The sequence below is a fragment of the Amphibalanus amphitrite genome, unplaced genomic scaffold (genome assembly GCF_019059575.1).
Source record: "Amphibalanus amphitrite isolate SeventyFive unplaced genomic scaffold, NRLGWU_Aamphi_draft 000020F_arrow, whole genome shotgun sequence".
NCBI lineage: Eukaryota > Metazoa > Arthropoda > Thecostraca > Balanomorpha > Balanidae > Amphibalanus > Amphibalanus amphitrite.
In genome coordinates, this window is record NW_024881516.1 from 1,116,609 (window position 1) to 1,144,271 (window position 27,663).

Consider the following 27,663-nt stretch of genomic DNA (forward strand, 5'->3'; position numbering starts at 1 on the left):
TCAGCCACTCGTGTCCCGGCTGAACAATGGCTCGTCGCTGGCCTTGAGGCCTTGCATGCCAAAATACGAGCCGTGGTCCGGCATACCGGAGCGCTGCCGATACGGTCGGCGGTCAGCCGGCGCTCAAAAAGTTTGAAAACCGACCGCTGACTCAGGAAAATAAACACGCACAAAGCTCAAGGCCATTCTATTGCTGCTCAACTACAGATATTATCGTGATCTATGAAGCATGAAGGCGGCCGGGTCCAGCAATTGTCTTAGACTTCCGTATCATAGAGCCAAGAATCACCAGAGTCGGTGCACGCTCACCGATGTAAAAACGATTAAAGCAGCAAAATGTTTCACATACACTGATGGTAAAAACGCTCCATGCGAAAGCAAAGCGACGCACAATTCGTCTAATGCGCAAAGTCAAGAGGAGATATTATCCCTTTCCACAATGTGTCAAGTGCCCAATCCTTGCGTTTAACATAACATATGATTGCACTAACGATGCGGAACAGTAGCTTCCTCAGCATGATGTTTTGGCAGATCCAACAGGCTGGTAATCCATCGCGTAGAGAACTGCTCCCCACTCCTAAAAAAAAAAAATGATGACCGACGGCGCCATCCAAGTCTGTATCCCCGGACGGAACCCAGGCCGTCCGGTCGGTCGGTCGGTCGGTCGGTCGGTCGGTCGGACGGACGGACGACGGCCCGTGCCCCGCTCGGGGCGGTCGGAGCCGAGCCGCGCGATCGATAAAAACAGCCGCCGGCCGGGCCGCCCCCGCCCCGGCCGGGGCACGGAAATAGCCGCCGGCGGCGGCGAGTGCCAGCGGGCACGGTGCCAGCCGGGTGTCGGCCGGGCAGCCGACCCCACCCGGCCCCTATTCCGGTCTCTCCGTCAGCACGGCGGCCTGTCCCAGACGCGAGCTGCCGACGGCCGCCTGCCAGCTCCAACCCACTCACACACAGCCCGTATCGTCATAGAAACCACGCAGCAGAGCCGATACAGGATACAAAAACAACATGGAGAAAAAATGCCGAAATTAACCTCTTTCTTGAAAGCCATTATATTAAAAATGAAAGCTACCCTGTGGAAGGAAAAAAATGAGTACATCACTTAAAATAATTGAGATGTTTTCTCCGCAAAACGGGGCAAATAACTGGTTGGAGGATATATTTGTCAGACATCTATTTTCCTGGTTCCTGTATTCACTCTGCTTTCGAAGGCAAAAATGATAAACATCAAAGTAAAGAACGGAAAATTACTCCCTCGAGGTTGTCAACCATCCAAGACGGTGGATGAAAATAGGAACACAAAGACAGAATTTACTATGGATTTTCAGCCACCTTTCGCCCACGACGAAAGCTCCCGCGTTGGAAAATACCAGACGGCCCCATCGAATCTGAATGTGTCTGCGCACCAGCCGCCGCACAGCCGGCGAACGGTTTCCTCCCATGTCGATAGCTGATCACGGTCGCCGCCCACACACCCTGCATTCATGGCCGGCGCTGCAGTCGGCCGACTTTCCAGCGCCATATGCTCCATCATCCCCGTTCCAAGTAACCACGCTCCGCCGGCTGTTGGCAGCGCTTTATGTCCGCGACTGGCACGCCCCTCGGTCGTGAATAACAAAGTCTTTGCCAGTCATTCTTGCACAGACAGCGCCTGATGCAAAACAACCCACTCATCCCTCGCGGCCATCCGTTCCACACTGGCGGCGCTGGCCGGCCGGCCGGACGGGCTGTTTTGGTTAGTGGACGGGCGGACGAGCGTGCAGCGGGGCGCGGCAGCGGGGCAGGTCACAGTCACGCCGCGCCACGCCCGGTCAGGAGCCCAGCCGGACCGAGCCGGTGACCTTGCCTCGACCCAAGGCTGCGGTACCAAATGATACCGCCAGAGCGGTGCGAAGCCAGAGGACGGATGGATGGGCCGCCGGCCGAGCGCACTCTGCTCCCACGCGGAGCCGCGAGCGGGGCAGCGCGGCGGGGACAGGCCGTCGCTGGCGGCGCCGACCCCGCGGGCAGAGTGGCTGCACGAGCGGCCACCTGTCGCGGCCGGCGCCATTGTCACCGGCCGTCGTGCGGCGCACACAATGGTGGTCCCGCTTTGTACCGACCGCCGCGGGAAGGTCCCGCAACTGGACAGCGCCGCGCTCCGCCGGCTCACACACACACACGGGCCGACCCCGGTCGTACCGTGACCGTCCGACGCAGGGACGGCGGCGGCGTGCTGCGGCCACCGCTCCCTTCCTCAGCCGGCTCCATGACCGGCGGCGGCGGCTGGCCTTCGGCGGCGTTTCGAAACCGCCCGTGAGCCGGGTGCCCGCGGACGTCCCGCTCCCAGGCCGGCGGAGAACGGAAGCGCGTCGGTCGGAACGGTGCCGCGGCGGCTCCCAGCGTGCGGGAAGCGCGGCTCGCCGCCGACCGTAACGGGCGCCCGCGATGGGGCACCGGCACGTCACGTCACGGTAACGCTGACGGCCGGCCGTGACTCGGCTGCACAGTCGCGGCAGCAGACGGACAGAATCATTATTTGAGTCGATGCTGCTCAGATATATGATATTCTGCACAACTGTGACCTCTGGAGGAAGACGGCACTTGTATATCACTGTGTGCCGAGTCAACAGTCGAGTAACGAACACGGGAAATGCAATTTGCTCCCGCGATTGGCTCGGATAATTTCGTTTCCCGGCTAATTGGCAGCACAGATATGCTGATTCGTTTCCATTCGGAGAATCCGAATAGTTACATATTGAGCCAAATAACCCCGAGCGAATTTCTCTATTCACCGACCGTTATTAGTGATATTGTCCGTCCTATTCTTTTTTTTTTTTTTGTCCGTCCTATTCCGATTCGTGGCGTTCGAAAACGAACCCCAATAGCAAAAGCTGCCAGTGCAGCCATGCCCTGTCTGGAGCGGAGTCGATCCAGAGGTCCATGGGACCGCCCTGTTTGATGACGGACATGGCGGATCCAGCGCCAGGGAACGCAGACTCGTCAGTTGTCGGAACGACTCAACAAAGCCGCTCTGTGCGGGCCAGCGGTGACGTCACTCCCGACAAACACAAAGAGCCGGCCATAAACACGGGCAACAAACAGGGGATCTGCATGAATACAGCGGACGGCGGTTTGTGGACGGCTCAAACGGTCGCGCCGATCCCGAAGGTCAATGGCGGAGTTTTGCGGGCGCCACTCGGCGGCCGGCCGGCCCTGGCCAGTGACCGCCGCTCTGATACAGACAAACGGCCCATACGGGCCGGCGGACGGGCTGACGTCACCCGACACGGCTGCAGCGGCACACGAGTTATATCAGGCGCGCCACCGGCCCGCCCAGCGGAAACGTCCCCGCAGATTGGGGCTGCATTACACGGGCGACATTTAATAACATGCCGCGACAGTGTGACCAAATTGGTTTAGCGTTAGGGGGAGGATGTATAAAAAAAGTCGTACGAGGATGTCACTATTTTCAAAAAACTCGTCTTCAGCCTCATTTTAGCTGCAGTTTTTACAGATAATGTGGAAAAACAACTATACCTGACGTCAAGTTCTGGTGGAAAGTAAAAAAAAAAAAAAAACAAATATTGTCATTAAAGATGTAAAAAAACGACATTGCAAGCGCGACAGTACGAGTGTGACGGTGCGAATCGTACATTGGAACATTTTCAGTCTTTATTCCTACACTAGGTAGGTATGCTTTGACGACAAAAACGTCGTGATGATGTAATTTTAAAATTTCTGAGGATGTCATTATACTTTTCATTGGGGGTGACTTTCCCCGCAACATCACCAATTTGGCCACACTGTGCCGCGATAACAGTGGAGTGATGCGTCAGCACCGATGGCCGCGCCACATAGTAACTGAGTACCGGCGCTGTATTTATATACGGTCAACAAATACACCAAACCGCACGAAAGCCAACCCGGTCCCGACCACTGTTCGGTAGCATTGTAACACATTCGCAACCACACAGATTGTATCGGCCTGCAAAACTTGCTAAAAACAAAGAACTGCTGATGTGCCAATTCGCCCACTCACCGGTGTGCTGCGTACCGAGTAGGGTGACGGCGCTGCGGCGGCGGCCGCCGCGGCCGCCACGGCCTGCTGCCAGCGCACGTCGTGGTGCGAGGGCGCCGGCCCGGGCGCGGTCACCACCACGCCGGCCGGATGGTAGACGCCGCTGGCGCCGCTCGAGTAGGGCAGCCGGCCCTGCGACATGGGCGGCGAGATGGCCGCGCTGGCCGCCGGCTGGTACGGAGACGCCTCGTGACCGGCCGGCCTGCCGCGCACACACACACACCACGTCAGATACACAGCCACCCGTCAGAAGGACAGACACGGATCAGGGACGGTCGGATACAGAAACACGGATCAGGGACGGTCAGATACAGAAACACGGATCGGGGACGGTCAGATACAGAAACACGGATCGGGGACGGTCAGATACAGAAACACGGATCAGGGACGGTCAGATACAGAAACACGGATCGGGGACGGTCAGATACAGAAACACGGATCGGGGACGGTCAGATACAGAAACACGGATCGGGGACGGTCGGACGCAGAGACGGATCGGGACCGGTCAGATATACGGACACGGTCAGCGAGGTGGTCAGACATACCGGCACGGATCGGGGCCGGTCAGATATACGGACACGGACAGCGAGGTGGTCAGACATACAGGCACGGAGAGTGACAGTCGGTGAGATACGCAAACACGGTCAGATGTGTCTGTCAGACCACCGGCACGGACGCGCTAACAGACAGGAAAGAATCATCAGAGTGACCAGCAGACAAGCAGCGGTGCTCCCTGAAAACCCCGGGGTACTCAGACTACAGCGTCAAGTAATGTGAACAGTTTAATTAAATCAAAAACGTTCAGAGGAAAATCGTGATACTCTTAGTTCCAAAATTTGACTGCAAATGCAGATAAATTTCAAAAGAAGCCCAGCTCCCCATCAGCCCAGTACGAGTTCGTCAGCAGCACTGCCAGGCCTAAAAAATGATTGCCAGGCACCTAACTGATATAAGGCGCAGTTGATATTAACCCGCGCCCAGCTGGGGGTCCTGGATTTCCACGCCCTGCTGGGGGGGGGGGGGGTGTTTGAACACCCCCCCCCTTCTAACTCGGCTCCTGGGCCACGTAGCGATACGCGGAAGGCGGCGTTCGAAAGAGCGTCAAAAATGATGACGAAATCACTTCGGTCAATTTTTTGGTCAGGTCAAAGGTCAGGTCACCAGAGGTCATTGAAGGCAAAATTTCGCCGATTTCCAGGTCGAATGTCGACAATTTCAAAGAAGCCAACGCATAACTCGGGAACCAATAGAGCTACAGCGCCGCGGAAAAAGCGCATTCGATAGCCCTATTAACGCCCTTTCTGAGTAATTCCCTCAGATTTGACCTAACGTCAACGGTTTTGCCTGCAGGGGACAAAAACTGCAAAAATAGCAGATTTTTCGGAAACAGTTTTTCTGCAATAACTTTTGACCCAAGCCTTGTACGAGCTTACTTTTACCGGCATCGTGTTCCTCTCGTCAAGGCGCATCGAATGAACTATAACTTGACCTTGAAAGGTCAACTTGAAAATTTGACCTCAGGTCAAGGTCATGACCTGACCAGAAAGGGTCATGTTGCATATCAGTCGATCTGTATCGTCGAGCTGAACACATCTAAGGCGTTTTCATCGCTCTAGCATGCCTCTATCAAAAGTTATTTGCGAAAAACTGTTAGATACCATTCATGACCTAAGATGACCTCAGGGCATAAACAGGGGTCACGGACACCATTTCCATGTTCAGTGTGTCTAAACCACTTGTAATTCAGTGTTTGGGAGTGTTTATAATGTCTTTCGTCGAAAAGAAGCGCATTTCAATTTTCTCCCATTGACTTATAATGGGGAGGTCGCAAAATTGACCTGACCTTAGGTCATCGATATCAAAATTCTGAGATATACATTTTGTACATGCTATTGCTCTTAGCAATCGCTGAAAGTTTCAAAGCGATCGGTCACTCTGTGTAGCTATGACAGACATTGAAACTTTTTATGAGGTGAGGTCACTTCAAGTGACCTGGTGACCTGACCTTGAATGACCTTGGTCTGAAATTTTCACAACATGTGTAGAATTGATGTATGATAAGGTGTACCAAAAACTTTGAGATATTTGCGAAAAACCACAAGGGGGGGTGTTCAAACACCCCCCCCCCCCCCCAGCAGGGCGCGGGTTAATCCGAAACGCCGAATTTCATCGAGTTCAATATTCTAAGCAAGCACACCCGGGGTTTTGAAATTGAGTCAACAACGTTGACGTTGGAGGTGCATCCCAAACGCCAGTGTCTACCAGTCGGAACTGCCACTGAGAAGGGCCTATGCCACCTAATCAATCACCCAGTAGGTGCATTGCACCAGAGCAGGACGGCAATAAACATGTGCGCAGCGATTGATAGCACACTACACTACAAGTTATTGTCTCTCCATACCGGGAGTGGCTGAGCAATGAGCCAGAAAACTAGGGTCGGGGTATGGCTGGCTGGGTGGAGAGGCAGGGCGCCGCCGCAGGCGCGCGCTGCGCCGTACAGGGAGTCGAGGGCCGCATACGGTCGCGGCCTAGCACGAGCGTGCAATCAGCATCAAAGTGCGCCAGGCAGGAGGTCCAAGTCCGAAGACGGTGCCTGGCTAAAATGCCAGTCAGACAGAGCTGGATATTTTTCATCATACGAATACAATGAAGCCCGTTGCACCCTCGACCGTCCACCTCGCCCAGCCACACCGATTCCTTCCCGTCCCCATTCCACGCCCGCACACAGACACACAGACACACACACACACGGGCCGACAATGCGGCGTGACTGGTCACGCTGCGTTACGGCGTCATCAGTCCGGTGGGCCGTGACGTGTCGGCGGCCTCGGACCCCGCCCAACTGACCGGCCACAGAGCCGTCAGACCCCCCGGCCAGCGGCCAGGCTGCCAGCGCACCGCCGACGGCCCAGCCCAGCGGCAAGGAGCGGCAGTCACAGCCAGCCAATTCATCATGAACTTAATTAACAGAAAAAACAAACCTTGGCTCATATAACCACACACAAAAAAAACGAAAGCATTGTTGCTTATATTGTAATTTTACCAGCCGAAAAGTGTTCATTATCTTGAGAGCATAAATAAGCTTTCCATTCGGCAATCAATGCTATGCACGATTACTTAATAAAAATGCTGAAGTGTAGTAAGCCATCGTCCAATGTTGTCCAGTCTGCCACCTTTGTCCAACCAATTCCGAATTGGACATTGGGCAAAATCGGAACTCCGAATGTCCAGGTTTCGATTAGGCATAACAGATTAAGTAAGGTTGGGAGAGTTTATTAAACGGAAATGATAGACGTTCTGTGAACTGTAGAGAGGCGACTTCTGTCAGCTAACCGGTGTGCGGCGTGCAGATATTGATACTCTGCAACTGTTATGTTTGTTGTTGTGTTGATTTTTCAAATGAAGGCATGTTTAAAATTGTTCTGCCTAAATGTTTATGGATCAAACAGCATTTGTGCTAGCGAGATTATCATTTGTATGGCACATAAAGGCAGTATGTTCAAATTACCCCACGTTGGGGCAATTTGAACAAAATTACCCCACGGTGGGGCAATTTGAACACACCGTGACTTGGTGGAGAAGTAAGGCTATGCTATTCAAGGTGTGCTCGGCTCGTCCAAAAATGAGGCTTGTATGGTGAAACAAGGTGACATTTGCGCTAATGAAACAGTTTTCCTTCATCCGGGGTTGAGCTGGAATTTGGTACGATGGAGAAGACGTAAAAATATGTTCAAATTACCCCACCCTACCCTATCTACCAAATTTCATCGAAAAACATTCGCTGGTTTTCAAGGTATTATGAAGTTTTTCTCGAATAACTTTCGAATAAGCCAAGCTAGGAACAAACTAATAGCACCATCGTGATCCTCTCGTCGATCCGCATCGAAACATAAATATGTTGACCTCGAACGGTCAAGGTCGAAGGTTGACCTCAGGTCACGTGACCTCAAGGTCATTATGCAAATCATTCGATGCACCTTGATGAGCTGAATACAATGAGACCATCCGCGCTGCTGTATCTCATTCCTGTAAGGAGTTATTAGCAAAAAACCTTGGGTGACCTTTAACCCGCGCCGGGCCGGTGCTCTGAGATTCCGCGCCGGGCCGGGGGGTGTCTGAATACCCCCCCCCCCCTTTCTAACTCGGCTCCTGGGCCACGTAGCGACACGCGGTAAGCGGCAATCGAGAGAACGTCCAAAATAAGGACGAAAACACTTCAGTCATTTTTTGGGTCAGGTCAAAGGTCAGGTCACCAGAGGTCACCAAAGGTAAAATGTTGACTATTTCAACATTTTGGAAACTGCCAACGGCTATCTCGGGAGCCGATAGAGCTACAGCGTGGCGGAAAAGCGCATTCGATAGTAGGGTGTATCGTCGAATTTTGATTTTTTTTAATCGTCTTCACTACTAAATTTTATTGGTCCCTGGCATGTTTGAAGCCGCAGGATACCAATCAAAAAAATCTGGGACGAAAACCTAGCCTGCTGCGAGCGGTTGAACGGAAGCCTTTCGGGGCGGCGCCAGGCGTTGAAGTCTCCCCGTTAGTTACGCGCACACTAGCACCACGCGGCGGCTGGCGCCGTGCCGCCGCGTTCCCGGTCAGCCGTGTTTTAGCGTTCACTGACGGGTCGAGGTGATTATTCTAAGCTTTCCTGAGAAGCTTTCTGCCCCGCAGCTCATTATTGAGCAAGAATATCGCACAAACTGCATAGAACATTGACATGCAGGTTGTCGGCACATAGGAGAAGGGGATGTTTTGGTTAATGCCTCCTTTAATAGGAAGAGATTGTGGAAGAACAACACATTTCTTTTGGAAATTACTCATCCTCCTTCTTCCTACGTGCCTGCTTTAGTAATCGAAGTACCCCTATTGACTCTACGTTCTTGATTCGGCTGTCGATTTTATGCATGGAATTCCGCTATATTATATTTTCTCGCTCAATGTCCCCTGAGCTATATTGAGGCGTCACGGGACAGCAATGCTCAGCTCACAACTGCAGAGAAAAAGTCAATGTGGTCATGCGTTTTGTATGCCAAAATGTGTGAGCCTTGGCGTGTACCAGCAGCCGTTGTCACCATTGTAATTTTCACGACTTTATTTTTATAAGGATGCAATTGCCCACTTCCCAGTTCCCAGACTGGGTTTGAAGATATAGTTTTACAGAAACATTTAGGAATGTCTGTAATGTAAGTTAAAAGCTAATACCGAAAGGAATCCACATATTTTCGAATTTCCTGTTTGCTGTATTGCTTAGTAAATGCCAGACGTCATGATGGCATGGTTGCGATTGATGGTATGCCGGATGGCCAGGGTACGAACTCACGGTAAGTCAGCTTGGCAGGCAGGCATCAACAGGCACAATAGTCTTACACTGATATCGTCACCCTCAGTTATTCGTCACCATTCAGCAGCAGGCCCAGAGCTTCGGGCTTTGAACCGTAAGGCACAGGTGTAGGAGCAAGACATTGTGCCGATTCGAAGGGCTGGAAGGGCAGCATCGCGGGGGCTGGAATGCGCCTGAGCGGCTGAGACCATCCCATTGGGACGGGGGTGTTCTGGGTGCACTCAGCCGCTCATGCTGGGAAATGCATCCAATGGAGCTCTACCCCATCCCCACCCGTTTCGAATGATTAGGCTGACCTTTAGTCTAGAACAAAGAAGGATGATGGTTGGCTGGTCCCGAGGATAGAAAGGACAGGTAATGACATCATATAATGAATCGAAGACGGCCCCGGCCCGATCCTCTGATAGAGGCTCATCAACACGTATCTCGTTGTGGACCATTTCGTTTTCCTCCACCGTGGTGTTTGCACCGACCTCAACGGGTTGGAAGATTACGATGTTCAGAAACCATTAAGGTCGTAATTGTATATTCGTTGAGTTAGGTTAGCCTTTCCATTCCATGAAGACTACTTTATAATTATTGGATGATAGGATGAGGTTTTGACTGTGTTGAACCTGTCCTACCTGTTCAGTGAACGAATATACAACGAATATACAATTACGATCTTAATGGTTTCTGAACATCGTTACCTTCCAACCCGTTCAGGTCGGTGCAAAAACTACGGTGGAGGAAAACGAAATGGTCCACAACGAGATACGTGTTGAACCTCTATCAGAGGATCGGACCGGGGCCGTCTTCGATTCATTATATGATGTCATTACCTGTCCTTTGTATCTATCCTCGGGACCAGCCAACAGTCATCCTGCCTTGTTCTATGTAGACTAAAGGTCACCCTAATCATTCGAAACGGGGGGATGGGGGGAGAGCTCCATTGGATGCATTTCCCAGCATGAGCGGCTGAGTGCACTCAGAACACCCCCGTCCCAATGGGATGGTCTCAGCCGCTCAGGCGCATTCCAGCCCCCGCGATGCTGCCCTTCCAGCCCTTCGAATCGGCGCAATGTCTTGCTCCTACACCTGTACCTTACGGTTCAAAGCCCGAAGCTCTGGGCCTGCTGCTGAATGGTGACGAATAACTGAGGGTGACGATATCAGTGTAAGACTATTGTGCCTGTTGATGCCTGCCGGCCAAGCTGACTTACCGTGAGTTCGTACCCTGACCATCCGACATACCATCAATCGCAACCATGCCATCATGACGTCTGGCATGACGTAAGCAATACAGCATACAGGAAATCGAAAATATGTGGATTCCTTTCGGTATTCGCTTTAACTTACATTACAGACATTCCCAAATGTTTCTGTAAAACTATAATATCTCCAAACCCAGTCTGGGAACTAGGAAGTGGAAAATTGCATCCTTATAAAGATAAAGTCGTGAAAATTACTATAGTCACCGTGAAAATTACAATGGTGACAAGACAACGGCTGCTGGTACACACCAAGGCTCACACATTTTGGCATACAAAACGCATGGCCACATTGACTTTTTCTCTGCGGTTGTGTGCTGAGCATTGCTGTCCCGTGACGCCTCAATATAGCTCAGGAGACATTTAGCGAGAAAATATAATATAGCGGAATTCCATGCATAAAATCCACAGCCGAATCAAGAACGTAGAGTCAATAGGGGTACTTCGATTACTAAAGCAGGCACGTAGGAAGAAGGAGGATGAGTAATTTCCAAAAGAAATGTGTTGTTCTTCCACAATCTCTTCCTATTAAAGGAGGCATTAACCAAAGCATCCCCTTCTCCGATGTGCCGACAACCTGCATGTCAATGTTCTATGCAGTTTGTGCGATATTCTTGCTCAATAATGAGCTGCGGGGCAGAAAGCTTCTTAGGAAAGCTTAGAATAATCACCTCGACCCGTCAGTGAACGCTAAAACACGGCTGACCGGGAACGCGGCGGCACGGCGCCAGCCGCCGCGTGGTGCTAGTGTGCGCGTAACTAACGGGGAGACTTCAACGCCTGGCGCCGCCCCGACAGGCTTCCGTTCAACCGCTCGCAGCAGGCTAGGTTTTCGTCCCAGATTTTTTTGATTGGTATCCTACGGCTTCAAACATGCCAGGGACCAATAAAATTTAGTAGTGAAGACGATTAAAAAAAATCAAAATTCGACGATACACCCTATTCGATAGCCCTTTTACATACCTTTCTGAATAATGGTCTCAGATTTGACCTCAGGTCAACGGTTTAGCCTCCAGAGGGCAAAAACTCCAAAAATAGCCGTTTTTACGAAAAGCGTTTTTCGCCAATAACTTTTGACTCAAAAGAGCCATGACATTACTTTTGCCAGCATCGTGTTCCTCTCGTCGAGACGCGTCGAATGAACTATAATTTGACCTTGAAAGGTCAACTTGAAAATTTGACCTCAGGCCAAGGTCATGACCTTACCGGAAAAGGGCATGTTGCATTTCAGTCGATCCGCAACGTCGAGCCGAACACATCTAAGGCGTTTTCAGCGCTCTAGCACGCCTCTATCAGAAGTTATTAGCGAAAAACTGTTAGATTCTGTTCGTGACCTAAGATGACCTCGGGGACATAACCAGGGGTCACAGTTGCCATTTTCCGGTTCAGTGTGTCAATTTTACCTACATCTCGATGTTTGAGAGTGTCTAGAATAGCGTTCGTGCAACACAGACGCTTTTCAATTTTCTCCCATTGACTTAAAATGGAGAGGTCGCAAAATTGACCTGACCTTCGGTCACCGATATCAAAATTGCGAGGTATAAATTTTATAGATAATGTTGCTCTAATAATTGTTGAAAGTTTCAAAGCAATCGATCAATCGGTGTAGCTATGACGAGCATTCTTATTTTTTCTTAGGTGAGGTCACTTGGCGTGACCTGGTGACCTGACCTAAGGCGACCTGGGTCTGAAATTTGCACAACATGTGCGGAAAAGATGCCCGAACAGGTGTGCCAAAAACGGCGGCGCGGATCTGCGAAAAACCGCAGGGGGGGGGGGGTGGTGTTCAAACACCCCCTCCCCCCCCCGCCCGGGTTAATAATGTCACGTGACCTTACAGTTGCCCAAGAGCAAAAACAGGCCCCAAGGTAGTCAAGGTTGATCGTAAATGAAGTGATTCATGGTATACTAGGCCCTTCCGACGCGTTTCAGTGAAAAAAAAATCAGGCAGTTGATTTTTCCCCGTTGGCATATAATGGGGAGAAATTGACCTGACCTTGGGTCATCGATATCAAAATTCCGAGATAAACAAATTGTAGCTACAAATGACCTCATTACATCCTGCAACTTTCATAAGACGACTTCTACACACTGCTGGAGGCGGCGATCGCGGACCACGTGCCGGTGGTGACTCTGGGACGCAGTTATCCCCCGTGGTTCAGCCAGGAGGTACGAGCCGCTCTCCGGCAAAAGGAGGCCGCCTACAGGAGACTAAGAAGAAACCGGCAGGAGGAGACGGATCGTGATTTTACAGATAAGCGACGCGTCTTTAAAAACCTGGCGAATGGCGCGTATATAAAGTACCTTCGTGATCTTACTGACGATTTTAGAACTAACCCGAAGCGTATGTGGTCTTTTTTGAAATGTTTCAATAGAAAAGGCGGAACTGCCCCGATTCTAACAGATGGTGTCAGGAAGATATCGGATAGCAAAGAACGAGCCGAACTTTTGAACCGCACTTTTGCTGCTAAGTTTACTGACCCGTCGGCCAGCTTTTACCCAGACGTTATTAGTCACAGCATTTCCAATCTGTCGACTCTTCGTGTTACTAGTAATGATGTGCGCAGGGTTTTGCTGAGCATCCCCAGTGGCAAAGCTTGTGGACCTGATAACATCAGCTCTAGGATAATCAAGGAGTGTGCCGAAGAGCTTGTAGCACCGCTAACCATACTGTGTCAACTGTCCTTTAAACAAGGCGTATTTCCCTGTAAATGGAAACAGGCGAATGTTGTTCCGATTCATAAGAGTGGTGACCGCACCAACCCGAGGAATTATAGGTCAATTTCACTGCTGCCTTTGTTCGGTCGCGTTCTTGAGAAGATCGCCTGCGACATATTGATGCAACATGTTCGCCCTGTCATATCGGATGCTCAGCATGGCTTCTTATCCGGCCGCTCTTGTACCACGAACCTGGCTGTGTATCTGTCTCATGCGTGGGAGACCCTGTCGGAGGGATGTCAGACGGACGTTATTTACACAGATTTCTCGGCCGCCTTTCAAAGTGTTAACCATAAACTGCTGTTACATAAGCTTCAAAATTCGTTCCACGTTGAGGAACACGCCTTAAACTGGTTCGTCTCATATCTCTCCGGCAGGGCCCAGCGTGTTGTGTTAAATGGCAAAACGTCAGCATGGACTCCTGTCATCTCCGGAACTCCGGAAGGCGGAATTTTATCGCCGCTGCTCTTTTGCTTGTACGTCAATGACCTGCCTTCTGTCGCGGAGTCGCACTCTTTGATGTACGCGGACGATTTGAAACTGTTTCGATGTGTACGGTCAGAAGATGACAGCGTTCTTCTACAGAAAGATTTGAACCACGTATCGGATTGGGCGGAAACATGGAAATTGGCCCTGAATGCATCGAAGTGCAAAACCATGTCACTCACTCTAAAGCGAAATCCTGTGCAATATGTATACACAGTTAGAGGGACTGTCTTAGAAAAGCTGGACACGATGCGTGATCTCGGTGTTATGTTAGACAGTAAGCTAACTTTTACCCCACATGTCGACAGTGTTGTTTCCAAGGCCCGCCGCGCGTTAGGCGTTCTCATGCGATCATTTCAGCTGTGTCACAGACAGAACGGACTCCTGAATGAGAAGGCTATTATGGCCGCGTACACTGCCAACGTGCGCTCTATCTTAGAATATGGATCGCAGATATGGGCCGGAGCAGCGAGTACACACCTAGATAGAATAGAACGTGTCCAGCACAAGTTCCTTTTATGGTTAGCACATCGCACAGAGACCGGACGACAAGCGAGGGATTTGTCGTACGATGCGCTGTTGGACTTGTTTAAACTGCAGACGCTTGCATCTCGTCGACAGCAACATGACATTGTCTTCTTACATAACATTATCCAGGGTAGATGTGACTCGATGTATCTTTTGGGCCGTTTCTCTATTCGTGTACCATCCAGAAGCACTCGCTACCGTGCTGCTTTTTTCGAGCCTGTCGCCAGAGTGAATACTATTAAAAACGGCATGTTTTGTAGATTACCCAGACTCACCAATGTTTTTCTTGCACGCTGCCCTACCGTTGATATGTTCTGCGACGGCAAGGCGACGATTATCGCACGACTAGCCAGGTGCCTGACAAGTGACCATCTGTAATGTTGTGACGCATATTTATTTATTTATTGTTTGTGTTTTATCTTCTCGACTTTGCCTATCATTGGGAATCTGTCCTGTTGGCAATAAACTGAATAAATACGAAAATACGAAATAAGACGTCATCAACTGTAGTTCTGACACGGTGACAAAGTTGCAAAAAAGTGATTTGAGGTCGGATCATTCGAAGTGACCTGGTGAGGTGACTTGACCCTGAAAGGTAGGAAGTTCAAACTTGCACACAATGTGTAAAATTGATGGGGAAAAGTCATGCCTAATTTCGCAAGTTTATAACCGGTGAGCCTGGCGCAGCCAGGGCCGGGGGGTGAGACCAAGCTGGCATTCACGCGGTAATTTTGCCCTTGGTGACATCCAGTGACCTCAGCAATGATCTGATCGAAAAATGTATGTGTGTAGGTATGCATTTAAGTGGAGGCATGCATTAACCCTATTACTGGTGGGGGGGGGGGGGGGCGAATCGGCCCCCACCTGTAGTTTTTTTGCTTTCGACGGAAAACCAATCTAGCTACGGGCTTGAAATTTGGTGACTTTTCTTTGCCATTCATTGGGCACATTGTGTCAAATTTTTTAGTTTCTAGCTTGCGCAGAGGCGTCTCCAGGACGAGTTTCTCGGGGGTAGTTTTGGCCCAGCTTTGACTGTTCCGACATTTGCCGCTAAGCAGCGACTTGGTTTGTAATGGTGATCAGTGGCACCCCCGTCATATGTATGCACCTAAAGACTATGTGACGTCATTCTACAATGAAAATATTGCAATAGGCGGACCCTGGTACCTGAGAAAGGGGGGAGGTAATCTCAATGTACTGCCCCCCGTCTTAGCATGCCTGAGTCCGCCTATGCTTAACGAAAACGTGTATTTTGTGCTAACGTTGCATATTTTACATGATATAGCTAGGTGACATATCATGTCATAAGACACATGACATGCCATGACAAAAACTCAAAACATCATCCCAAGTTAGGTTACCTGAATTGAATCCGCCTATGATTTTTGAAATATCAAAAATGCAGGAATAAATATGATAGACCAGTTCATGAAGAGGGGTCCCCCTGAAGTTTCATCAAAATCGGTCCAAAAATAAAGAAATTATAGCATTTTTAGTGATAAGGTGTAAAACGCGATTTTTTCGAAAAATTTTGCTTCCAGGACCCCCAATTTTGAACTTTTTTTTACTTTTTATAGCGAATCTGAAAGTTCACGATGAGAGCGATCGAATTGCGTTTGTCCCATTAAGATCGGACATTTAGTTTTCGAGATATCAAGGGGGGCGAATCGGCCCCCTCAGTTAACGTAGTCCGGAAAGCCCACCAGTAATAGGGTTAATATCATAGTTTTCCACATGCGGCGTGGAGATACAGCTCAAATGACCTGAATGGTTCTTAAAGGTCTTATAGCGAGCTATATATTAGGCTTTTCCGCGTCTTTCTAGCTTTCTAGCTTTCTCAGTTTTCGTGATAATGGGACGTGCCCCCCCCCCCCCCCCCCCCCTCCAAGTGCAGGTTGACGCGAATGAGACAAATGAATCACCCGTCGCAAAATTGCATCCAGACTTACCGGTACACATGAGGATAATAGGGTGGTCCACTCATTTTGGTGGCCCGCTAACGCATGAGTTTACCTGAAAGAGAAGAAAAATATCATTAGCACCATGCCGGTTCCGTAGCTCCGTCGGTAGAGCGTTGGATTCCGCGTGGTGAGAGCATGACACGTTCCCGGTTATAACAGCCAGGTTCGAAGCGCGACGGGCGCTTGACGTTTATGGGCCTCCTGACAGGTATGGTTGCGGCTGATAGCAGGCCGTAGCCAGGGGAACTCAGTGAGGGGGTCGGCCGTGCGCGGCTATGTCAGTTGGGGAAACTACGAGGCGCCAAACTAAAATTGGATCAGCCAATCAACGGCTGGAGTGGGCGGGGCGATGACCATATATGGTCATCAAATCAGAAAACTTCATCTTTTCCACGCATCCTAGCATTCAAATGAAAAAATTAGGCACAATAATGTTTTTTAACCACACAAGGCCTACACTCACTCGGTGAAAGATGCACTGGCGGCTCTAAATCGCAGAGTTACAGACCAGTACAAGGTCAAACAGTGATTGCCAATATGGCGGATTGAAACAGACGCGCCAAAAAATGTAAGCAGCACCATCGTTTTAAAATGTCATTATTTCTATTATTTTGTATATGGTTTTTCCAATTGTGGTTAAATAATTATTTTCAATTTAAATATCTTTATTTATTTTAAATCTTTTAACACGCGCACCGACGGGGGGGCGGATATCCGGCCCCCCCCCCCCCTGAGGTTTTTCGGGAATAGCGGGAAAACCGCGGCGGGTAGCGCCGCAAAATTTGGTACGACAATTCTCTCATCAATTTTACACATGGTGTGCAAGTTTGAACCTCCTAACTTTTAAGGTCAGGTCACCAGGTCACTTTGAATGACCCAACCTCAAGTCACTTTTTTACAACTTTGTCACCGTGCCAGAGCTACAGTAGATGTCGGAGGCCTTTGAAAGTCGCAGGATGTTATTAGGTCATTAGTAGCTACAATTTGTATATCTCGCAATTTTGATATCGGTGACCTAAGGTCAGGTCAATTTCTCGACCTCCCCGTTATAAGTCAATGGCAGTTGGGGAAACTACGAGGCGAATGTCAAAAAATGGATTGGTCAATAAATGGACTTTTGATGACCATATATGGGCATAAATGCAGCCCCCGCTACTAAGGGTGAAAAACGGTATAACAAGCCGGTACTTGCGGTATCGCGTCCACTTATTGGAGAGAAAAGGCTTCCATTTTTCACTAGGAATTAGTGTGATTTGATTAAATTCGGCGAATTGACTCGAAAATGGCGATAGGAAAACGGCTTTTCTGCAGGTTCTGGGCGTCACAATCAGCTGGCCATTCAATAAATGGATTGGTTTTATGAAAGAAAATTGTTAAAAGATTTAATTTAATTACAATAAACAAAAATATTCAATTCTAAAATAATAACTTAACTACAATTAGAAAAACCATAAACAAAATAATAAAAATAATGACATTTTTAAACCACGGTACTGCTTACATTTTTTGGCGCGTCTGTTTCAATCCGCCATATTTGCCAATCACGGTTTGACCTTGCGTTGTAACTCTGCGATTTAGAGCCGCCAGTTAATTATGCACCGGGTGAGTGTAGGCCTTGTGTGGTTAAAAAACATTCTTATGCCTTATTTTTTCATTTGAATGCTAAAATTCATTGAAAAGATGAAGTTGTCTGATTTTATGACCATATATGGTCATCGCCCCGCCCACTCCAGCCGCTGATTGGCTAATCCAATTTTTGTTTGGCTCCTCGTAGTTTCCCCAACTGATGGGGGAAAATCAACTCCCTGTTTTTACCACTAAAACGGGTCGGAATGGGGTGAAACTAAATGTTTACTTCGAAATCTAAGCTACGTTGCGGCATTGGCGGTTATGTGCGGCGTGTATGCCGCATGATTAGTAAGCGGCGACCACTAAATTAAAGACTCAAACGCTCCGACCGGTTTTCAATGAATAACACTGCATATCAAAAATGCAAACCGCTCTCGTCATAAGATATTTAGATCTAAATAAATAGGTTATCTACATCATCATTTTGAACCAAATTAATACTTCCAACTTAACCCTCGCCGACACAGGGGGGGGGGGGGGTTGATGCAACCCCCCTAAGGTTTTTTGCGAATAACTCGCGTAAAAAGCGGCCGATCGCGACGACTCTTTCAGTTCCCTCGCATTTATCAATTTTACACCCACCCTAAAGTTTCATGACCCTGACCCAAATGACCTTTGACCTGTGACCTACTTTCCGAGACCATGTTTGGCCGGAATCGCGATTCGGCGTATGTCGGCTCGCATTAGCCGCGCGTTTGCAAGCTTTTCGTGGTTTCAAACGTTCAAACATGTGATTTGATGTTGCTCCCATGCATTAGGGTGGATGTCAAGGTCACCTGAAGGTCAGGTCAGGTCATTGACCTTTGGTGACCTCGGTTCACTTTTTCGAGTTTTACATGTTTCTAGGCTAGTTTTTAGAGCTGATTTCGAATTTAGCAACCATTTGAACATTTAAGAAGTAGTTTTGGTGCATTTGTAACATGTTACGAAACTGCAGAAGCGGTTGACACTTATTACGAATACCCGTCAGTCGTCACGACCCCTACCGGTTGACCTGACCTGACCTGCCCCGACCTGGTGTAAATGCTTAAAGACATCATTTCTGATCAAAACTAACACGATATTCGTGATCAGCACCCCGGAAAACCCCATGGCAGCCACACTTTACGACTTTCTAACAGGTCCCGATTTTCCCGATTTTCGGGTCATTGACTTGACCTGGAAGGTCACCCGATGACCTCGGACCTTAAAATTGGATATCATTGGCTTCCTCTCGTGACGGGCAACACGCTGGTTTTTCCGCGAAGCTCTAGCTCGATCAGGGGCCAAACGCGAGGGGGGTCGTACCCCCCCCCCCTTGTGCCGTCGAAGGACGCAAAATGGCCTGTGCCGGTGAGGGTTAAAATTGGGTACCTATCATCGGCTTCCTTTCGTCACGGGCAACACGCTCGTTTTTTCTGCGAAGCTCTAGCTCGATCAGGGGCCAAACGGCAAGGGGGAGTCCAACGGACCCCCCCCCCCCCCTTATACGTTCGCGGCTGGAAAAACACCAATACGGGCGAGGGTTCAGGAGGGAAGAGAGTCGGTGACGGTCAGGGGCACTACAAGCAGATTAGCAGAGCACCATAAGCCGGTGACAGGGCTGACATGCCTTGTTTTGATAGCATGACTGAAACAGACTTTATTGGGTAGCCAGGAAATCGCATGCGAGAGCCTATTCAAATTCTTACATCGGCCTTGCCTTTATATGCACCAGTCGCATACAGGTACGGGATTTAGCATACGATTTCCAGACAATCGAAAGACTGTTTTGAGCCAACAAAAGAAGGAATGAGTGAGTTAAGTTGAAAGTATTAATTTGGTTCAAAATGATGATGTAGATAAGTTATTATTTAAATCTTAATATCTTATGACGAGAGCGATTAGCATTTTGGTATGCAGTGTTATTCATAGAAAACCGGTCGGAGCGTTTTAAACTTTAATTTAGTGGTCGCCACTTACTAATCATGCGGCATACACGCCGCACATAACCGCCAAAGCCGCAACGCAGCTTAGATTTCGAAGTAAGCATATAGTCTCACCCGTCGGAATGGTCCCATATACCATACATGACTTCATATACGATCAAACTTCACTACCTTGAGGTCTGTTTTGCTGTTGGGCAGCTGTAAGGTCATGTGACGTCATCAAAGGTCACCAAAGGTTTTTTGCCAATAACTCCGTACAGGAACAAGATACAGCCGCGCGGATGGCCTCATTGTGTTCAGCTCGTCAAGACGCATCGAATGATATACATGATGACCTCGAGGTCACGTGACCTGAGGTCAACCTTTGACCTTGACCTTTCGAGGTCAACATACAGGGTGTCCCCAAAAAATGTACCTCATTTGAAATTAAGATATCTCAGTGCCTGAGCATACAATGATCCTAAATTTGGTACCATATGAAAGCTTATTCCATAGCATTTTGTTTGATATAAACTATTTTACTGTACGTTACATGACAGCCGAGTGATAACGAAAGAGCAAAACCCTTGCAATTTCGCACTTGAATTACTGCCACAAGTTTTTCTAAATTGTGTTTCATGTCAACTGAAGACATCTCAGAAAATACGCACGTGATGATAGCTATCATATATTTTATTAAAGCTAATTTCATGGCAATTAATGCTCCACATCTTTCATTTTGCACAATGGGGCAACTGAGCAAGGAGGAAAGGATTCAAGTTGCACAATCCTACCACAAAACCGGCTCTGTGGTGCAAACACAGCGGAAATTAAAGGCCACTTCAAAACAAACAAACAAAAAAGCTCCTCCCACAAGTGTGCAAAAAGTGTGTGAACAACATCAGCCTCCAATGGCTACAGCAGGACGGGGCTCCTCCACACACTTCCGAGATCAACGATGGTCTGGCTCAACGAGCGCATGGGTGATCGGATCATTTCCCAGCGTGCCAACGTTAGCTGGCCGCCACACTCACCAGACCTATCGCCTCTTGACTTTTATCTGTAGGGGTTCCTCAAGACTAGAGTGTGGTATACGCAAAGAATCCTCAAACTCTGGACCAGCTGAGGAACTCGACCCGGACATGCATCCGGAAAATCCGGCTTGAAACATGTGCCCGCGTAGCCCAAGAGTCCTAAAGACGCTCCCCCATGTGTGCCGAGCAAACGGGAGGGCACTTCGAGCGTTAGCACGGCTGAACCTTTAACTGCGATGTGATGCGATGTGTGTTTTTTATGTTAACAATGCATGAATGAAACCTAGTTTCAATAATTCTAATTGTTTTCTTTTGAGTTGCTGAAAATATCGGCAAACAATTGAAAGCTTTTTTCAGAAACACCCGTTGAAATAGTTGAAGAGCGAAATAGTTGAAGAGCGAAATTGCAAGGGTTTTGCTCTTCCGTTATCACCCGGCTGTCACGTAACGTACAGTAAAATAGTTTATATCAAACTAAATGCTATGGAATGAGCTTCCATATGGCACCAAATTTAGGATTATTGTATGCTCAGACACTGAGATATCTTCATTTCAAATGAGGTACATTTTTTTGGGACACCCTGTATATATCATTCGATGCGGATTGACGAGAGGATCACGATGATGCCCTTAATTTGTTCCTATCTTGACTAATTCGAAACTTATTCGAGAAAAACTCCATATCTAGCGCCGCCATTTTGACTTTTTTGACCCCTGTGACGTCATCTTTAACCTGACCTGAAAATGACCTCGTTAAAAATTGTAGACCTTGTCCGTGCGTATCCGATGCCGTTTACCGCTTGTCGCTATCTCGCTTCGTTCTCGAGATCTCAGGGGGGGGGAGGTCATCCGCCCCCCCCCCCCCCGTCGGTACCACGGAATACATAGTCTACGACATGGAATGGACAGATCGCGATTTAACCACGTTAAACGTGTAACTCGAAAGTAAGCAAGGAGGCGCCCGTATTATAAACGCACGCAGTGTTCTCGCGCTAGAAAATCAAATATTTTTCGCAAAACCACGAAAAAAACTCGACAACCTAAACAAAATTCGACATTCTTGTGCAGTAGCGATTCAAGGGTAGAATCGACGGTTTATTTAGTAGTAACGGCGATTTACCGTTAATCTTCTCATTCATTTGATTTTTTTTGTACTTTTTTATTGCGATTCAGTCTTCGAATATACAAGGAAAAAGCTGTAACCAGAGAAAGACGTAACTTTGTGACGCTGAGGGCTTTAAATGACTGGAATGCTCTTCCAGAAAGAGTGGTTACTGCCCCCAACCCTTAGCGAATTTAAGAAAGAAATCGACCAGCTTTGGGCAGCGTCTCAGTTCAAGCAATGAATGCCTGATGCATCGTCAAAATCAGCCACAAAGTTGAAAAGCATCCAAACGAAGGAATATCGTGGAGAGAAAGTAAAAGTGATAGCGAGGAAGTCGCAACTGTCTAGCCACACCGGAGAAGGCCAAGATCACTTTAACGAGAAGGCTGCATCCGTGGCTGCCTAGGACCCGGCCCCGCCGGCACCGCAAAAGCGAAGGACAACCGGCTGATGGTATCCTTCGCCAGTGGAGCTGCTGCTTCTGCTGCCCCAGTTATAGCGAAAGACGCCAGCCCCCTGGACCAGCCGCTGGCTGCTATCGCCTACATGAAAGTGACCACGACACCGACAGGGGCCGGTAAGTTGTTCATTGAAATGATCGTGCAGTTTGGCAGATAGATGCTCACGCTAAATTGCGTTGTACGGGAATCGCTGCTCCGGGAGGCGTTTTTTTCGTTTAGCTGGAATCGATTTTGTTACAAGACGTGAAGAAAAACAGACAGCGTTGTCGAAGTGCTATTTATTGTTCCTGAACTTAATAGCGGGTTGAATAGTGGAGCTCGGTCCAGGTGGAAAATGGAAATTTGTACATGGCACTCGCTACTCGTTACCCCTCATGCAGACACGTGCTTTGCCTTTGTCAGGTTCGGTGCAGGCACACCAGCTTGCCCCGACACTGACGAGCCCGTCGCCCCTGATGCCGGCGAGGGGCCAGCCAGACCCGTCGATGCGGTGACCGCGGTACCAGCTGACGCTGTCGAGCAAGAGCGCGCACATTTCACTGGTAGGTGAAAGACAGGGCCGAAGCATGCCCTGCATTTTGAAAGCCGTTAGATTCGGAACCACGAATGGCAGCTCCTTCAACAGCTCTATATCTGGAGCCATTTTCCGCGCTGCTGGCGGATATTCTCGATCTCTAAAGCTTTACGGTACAGCATAACTTCAGGCGCTCGCTCTTCCTGCCATCTAGCGGAAGAAAAATGTCGCGGGCCGCGGCAGTAGAATCACCATTCCGTTCCTCTCTGTTGACTAGCATGTCAGCACAACATTCGTCGGTGTTTTTTTTTTTCAACCGCTTATTCTAAGCAGTAACCGACGGCACACTCTGGAGGACTGATTGGTGTTTCGGTTCTCCCTCCAGGTACTGCATCGCAGTGTCGCCACCATGCACGGAGGACGCCAGAGGACGGCCCGTCAGTCTCCAGCGCGCTGGGCCGGCACGGGTCACACGCTCGGTGAAGTAGCTGGCCTGCGCACGCAGCTCGACATCATCTGTGGTGTCATCCCAGCCTTTCTTCAGATCATTCACTCGCCGCTTCAGCCACGCCGCCGCCGGCCGCAGTCATCCGGCCACGGAGGAGATAAGTGATAGGCCGACCACACCACAAGAACAGTGCTCTCCGTGTAAATATCACGACCGGAAGTGCGCGAGCTACTGACTGGGAGACGGCGCTCGCGCTGACGCTGTTTCCTCGACGTTTATGCAGCTCCTGGCGAGGTGACCGGTCTTGCTGCAGGTCTAGTAACGCCGTGCCCGGTCCGCCGTGGACCGTGGCGACCCGCTGGTCTGACCGACCCGCCGGTGTCTTGGCGTCTCACACCCGCTGCTGCCGAGAACACGTTCGTCACTCAACACTGCCCGCGCCAGGATGCTGGCCAGATCCAGGCCTTCTGTGCGCGTGTCGGCCCGAATTGTGCTGCTAGCGGCGTCTGGTAGCCCGGCGATGAAAGCACTGGCGATGAAAGCAGTGCACCTACCCGAATGCAAGCCGAATGCAGCAAAAGATGCTCCTCCAAGTGTGGAAACCGAGCGTCGTGCGCGCTCCAAATTTTAATACAACCAATTTTTGCAGGCTTTTGACTTTGAAAATTTCACCGGCGCAGTTCGCACAGTTACGGAGCAATAACCCGCCAACAGAGACAGACTCACATACATCCATACATAGTTTTAGAGTTTTATAATAGTAATTTAATTTATAAGAGTGAAAAGAAATAACCTCATGCTCATTAATATCGAAATTAAAAATGTTAATCCAGAATATATTTTTGTGAATGTCACTTCGTCGGTGGATTAATATGCAAAATTGATGGGAAAGCTAAGCAAAGTGTTTCGTATCCTTCGTGTCGTGAATGTCACCGACCGAAGTGACATTCACGAAAATATATTTTTGATTAACAATTTTAATTTCGATATTAATGAGCATGAGGTTATTTCTTTCCACTTACAACGTTAACTATGCTCAAAAGAACGTTTAACTTTATTAAACAAAAGTAATTTAATTTGATAAAACTCATCTCGTCCATCGGCACGGAAGTGCCAAAACCACAGCAGCACACCTAAAATTGCCAGATAGCCAAAAACTCAGCAGTTACAGGAAAAATTCGTTTTGTCCATTCCATGTCGTAGACTATATATTCCGTGTCGGTACTAAGTTGGCGCAGACCCCCGTCGGTGCGCGTGTTAACAATTTTTCTTTCAAAATACCGATCCATTTATGGAATGGCCAGCTGACTGTGACGCCCGGAACCTGCAGAAAAGCCGTTTTTCTATCGCCATTTTCGAGTGATTTCGCCAAATTTGATCAAATCGCGTTGATTCCTAGTGGAAAATGGAAGCCTTTTCTATGCGATAAGTGGACGCGATACCGCAAGTACCGGCTTGTTATCCCGTTTTTCACCCTTAGTAGCGAGGGCTACATTTATGCCCATATATGGGCATCAAAAGTCCATTTATTGACCGATCCATTTTTGGATCTTCGCCTCGTAGTTTCCCCAACTCAGATGTGCGCACGTTTAACTTTGGACTCCAAATTCTGTCATAGAGCCGGAATTGCGGGATCGGAGGGTAGAGGGCAGTCAACGCAACAAGCTTCGCTTAGCGGGGACTCTGTCATTGTAAATCCTTCCATTCATAAGGTTCGGACAAAATAAAAAAATGCCAATATTAATTAATACCCTTACGCCGTATTCAGCGGGCGGATGAAAATTTAACATCGAGATAAGAGGCCAGTTTTACCAACAGAAAAAAATGCCGGCTGCCCGTATCTATTTCTCTAAGTCTTCCAAAACAAAATTTAACCACAAGCAAAATGACCGATGGTTTGAAAAGATAATTGCTAGGCTGGCTAATACTTTTTCACATTAGCGTTTTTTTTTCGCTTGGCTGGCAAAATTCGGGGATGACTTGCAGCAAAACGACCGTAGTCTGCGATTTCTTGCTGTTAAAACTGGTTTAGGTCACAATATCCACAATATAAGACACCATATTCACATAGGCGGCGGAACGGGGAGGGCACCGGAGCACCGTGCCCCCTTTCATTTTGACATTTTTACATTAGCCCTATGGGCGTTGCATGGAAAGAATAGGACCAAAAGTCGGCAGTGCCCCCCCCCCCCCCCTGATTGAAGGTGTTCCGCCGCTACTGCACATTCAATATTCATGCACTTACCGAGCACAATTTACAACAGAATATTTGAGTGTTTAGCAGTGCATTATCTTTCAGAATTTTGAGTGAAAAAAATCACACCTAATGGGGAAAATCTTCTCATTAAAAAGGAATAAATAAGAAGTGATATCAATTCATCTTTCAAAAAATGCTTCATCCATTCTGATAGCCAGGTTACAGATGAGTTGAAAGTTAATGCAAAAGCTTCAGATCCTGGCAAGATCATGATACAAAATCCTGTAGTATAAATTGGCGTTAAATATGACGTTACACCCGCTTTCGAAATATTACAGGCATTTACTTCCTTTTTTATCCTTTTTTTTTGCTCGGCACACCCAACCAAAATCTGATTGTAGGACGCTGGGCCGGCAAGAAATTATTGACTACACGCTGAAGCCAAAACTCATGTGAAGCTTCGATAATGAACTTGTAGCCAACCTCCTTTGAAAAAAAACGATATATTCAATTACACGAGTCGAAAAAGCGAGCTTTCACAAAACATGCCGCACAGTGTGACTTGTGAGTGCTTTCAACAGCTTTTTCTGACGCAATATTAAGTGTCTCACAGAAAATTTCAGCTTTCGGAAAACCGACCTGACACTACAAAACTTCAAAACTACGTTAAAAGCGCAAGGGTGGGAATCGGCTAGCAAAAAGGTTCCAACCCAATAGATAGGCTTCAAGTCGAAGGTGTGTATTCGAGGCCTTGTTCCGACCATTTATCAGTCCTTCCATTCAATAGGGTTCTTATATATATGTATAAGATCTCTATTAGTGCGTCTTGGTCTTAGCCCTAGGCCAAAAAATAGCCTGAGGTACGAAAAAAAAATCATCTTCCAGTACGATTCTCATTTCGTAATGTAGGTATTTACGAGTATTGTCTGGTATAGTGTAGACAAGCTAATAAAAATGAACCACTTGATGAACTGGAGCTACTATCACCTACAGACAGTGGGATGCATAAAAATCGTCTTCCTTGTCCTAGGATTGATTAGTGCTGCGTGTTTGGTATATATCAAATAGGTATCGCTATCAAGCGGCGTTTCAGCACACATTAGCGGTTTGCAGTTTGCTTTGAAATCAGATCTGCAGCCACTTCCCAGGGCAGTAACGTGAATCAAGTCAACTTGAACTCTCAACAGAGTTGCTTAAGAAATTGTGTGAACTGTGAACAGCAGGTAAGTTTTCAAGCTTTTTGGTTTTCACTGAAATTTATTGGAAGGGCTCCGATGAATAATTACGGGATTGCGATACCCAATCTATTCTTACCACACCAACACAGCGTCGTTGTCATAGGCTATGTTATAATTGTAGGCCATATGTAATAATACCAAAATTATTGGTAGGGCTCGGGCACTACCAGGCCTATATAAAACGACTCCCATGAAAATTTTACACTTACAGTTCGTCTCACTTGCATATTTGGTTGTTCGCCACAAACCGTAAGGCAATACAAATTGCCCGAACGTCTCGCTGGTGAACTAAGAATCGCCTGAGTCTCAGAAGAAAAAAAAACACGTCAAAGCCTCCAAAGAAAAAGTATTTGCGAAAATTGTGAAGCAAGCATGACCTGGATAAGTGTATCAAATACTTGGCATCACAAAGCGAGAGGATAATTTCCGTAAGAAATACGACCAAAGGATCAGATATTAATTTAAAAAATCATCATGGATCAACCAGGCTCACCGATTTCAGAAAAGCATGGCGAGATGTAGAAATTTGAAATCCTTATCAACTTACGGCTGTTTGTTTCGTCCACTCCAGTCCAACGGTACCACACAACTAATCAGAAAAGGCCGACGCCATTGACGCTTACCGACCACCAGAACAGAATTTGACTATGTTTCATACAGGCAATGACACTATCTATCGATCTAATTCACCTTCTTACTCACTGCACAGAAAAACACCACAATAATCCAGCGAACGTCCCTCCACTCAGTCCAGCACGTCCGCCCGCTGCGAAGTAAACCCAGATGAAACGGCTGCGGGCTCA

General features: G+C 48.3%; 1 protein-coding gene across 1 annotated transcript; it reads right to left on the minus strand.

Moving 5' to 3' along the window:
- LOC122389959 lies at positions 1 to 27,663 on the minus strand. The gene is made up of 4 exons (XM_043382498.1): positions 27,563 to 27,663; positions 16,337 to 16,400; positions 4,022 to 4,262; positions 1 to 93 (listed from the first exon to the last, which is right to left on the minus strand). The coding sequence occupies exons 2-4, from the start codon at positions 16,369 to 16,371 to the stop codon at positions 1 to 3; spliced, it is 369 nt and encodes a 122-aa protein (XP_043238433.1). The 5' UTR covers positions 16,372 to 16,400; positions 27,563 to 27,663.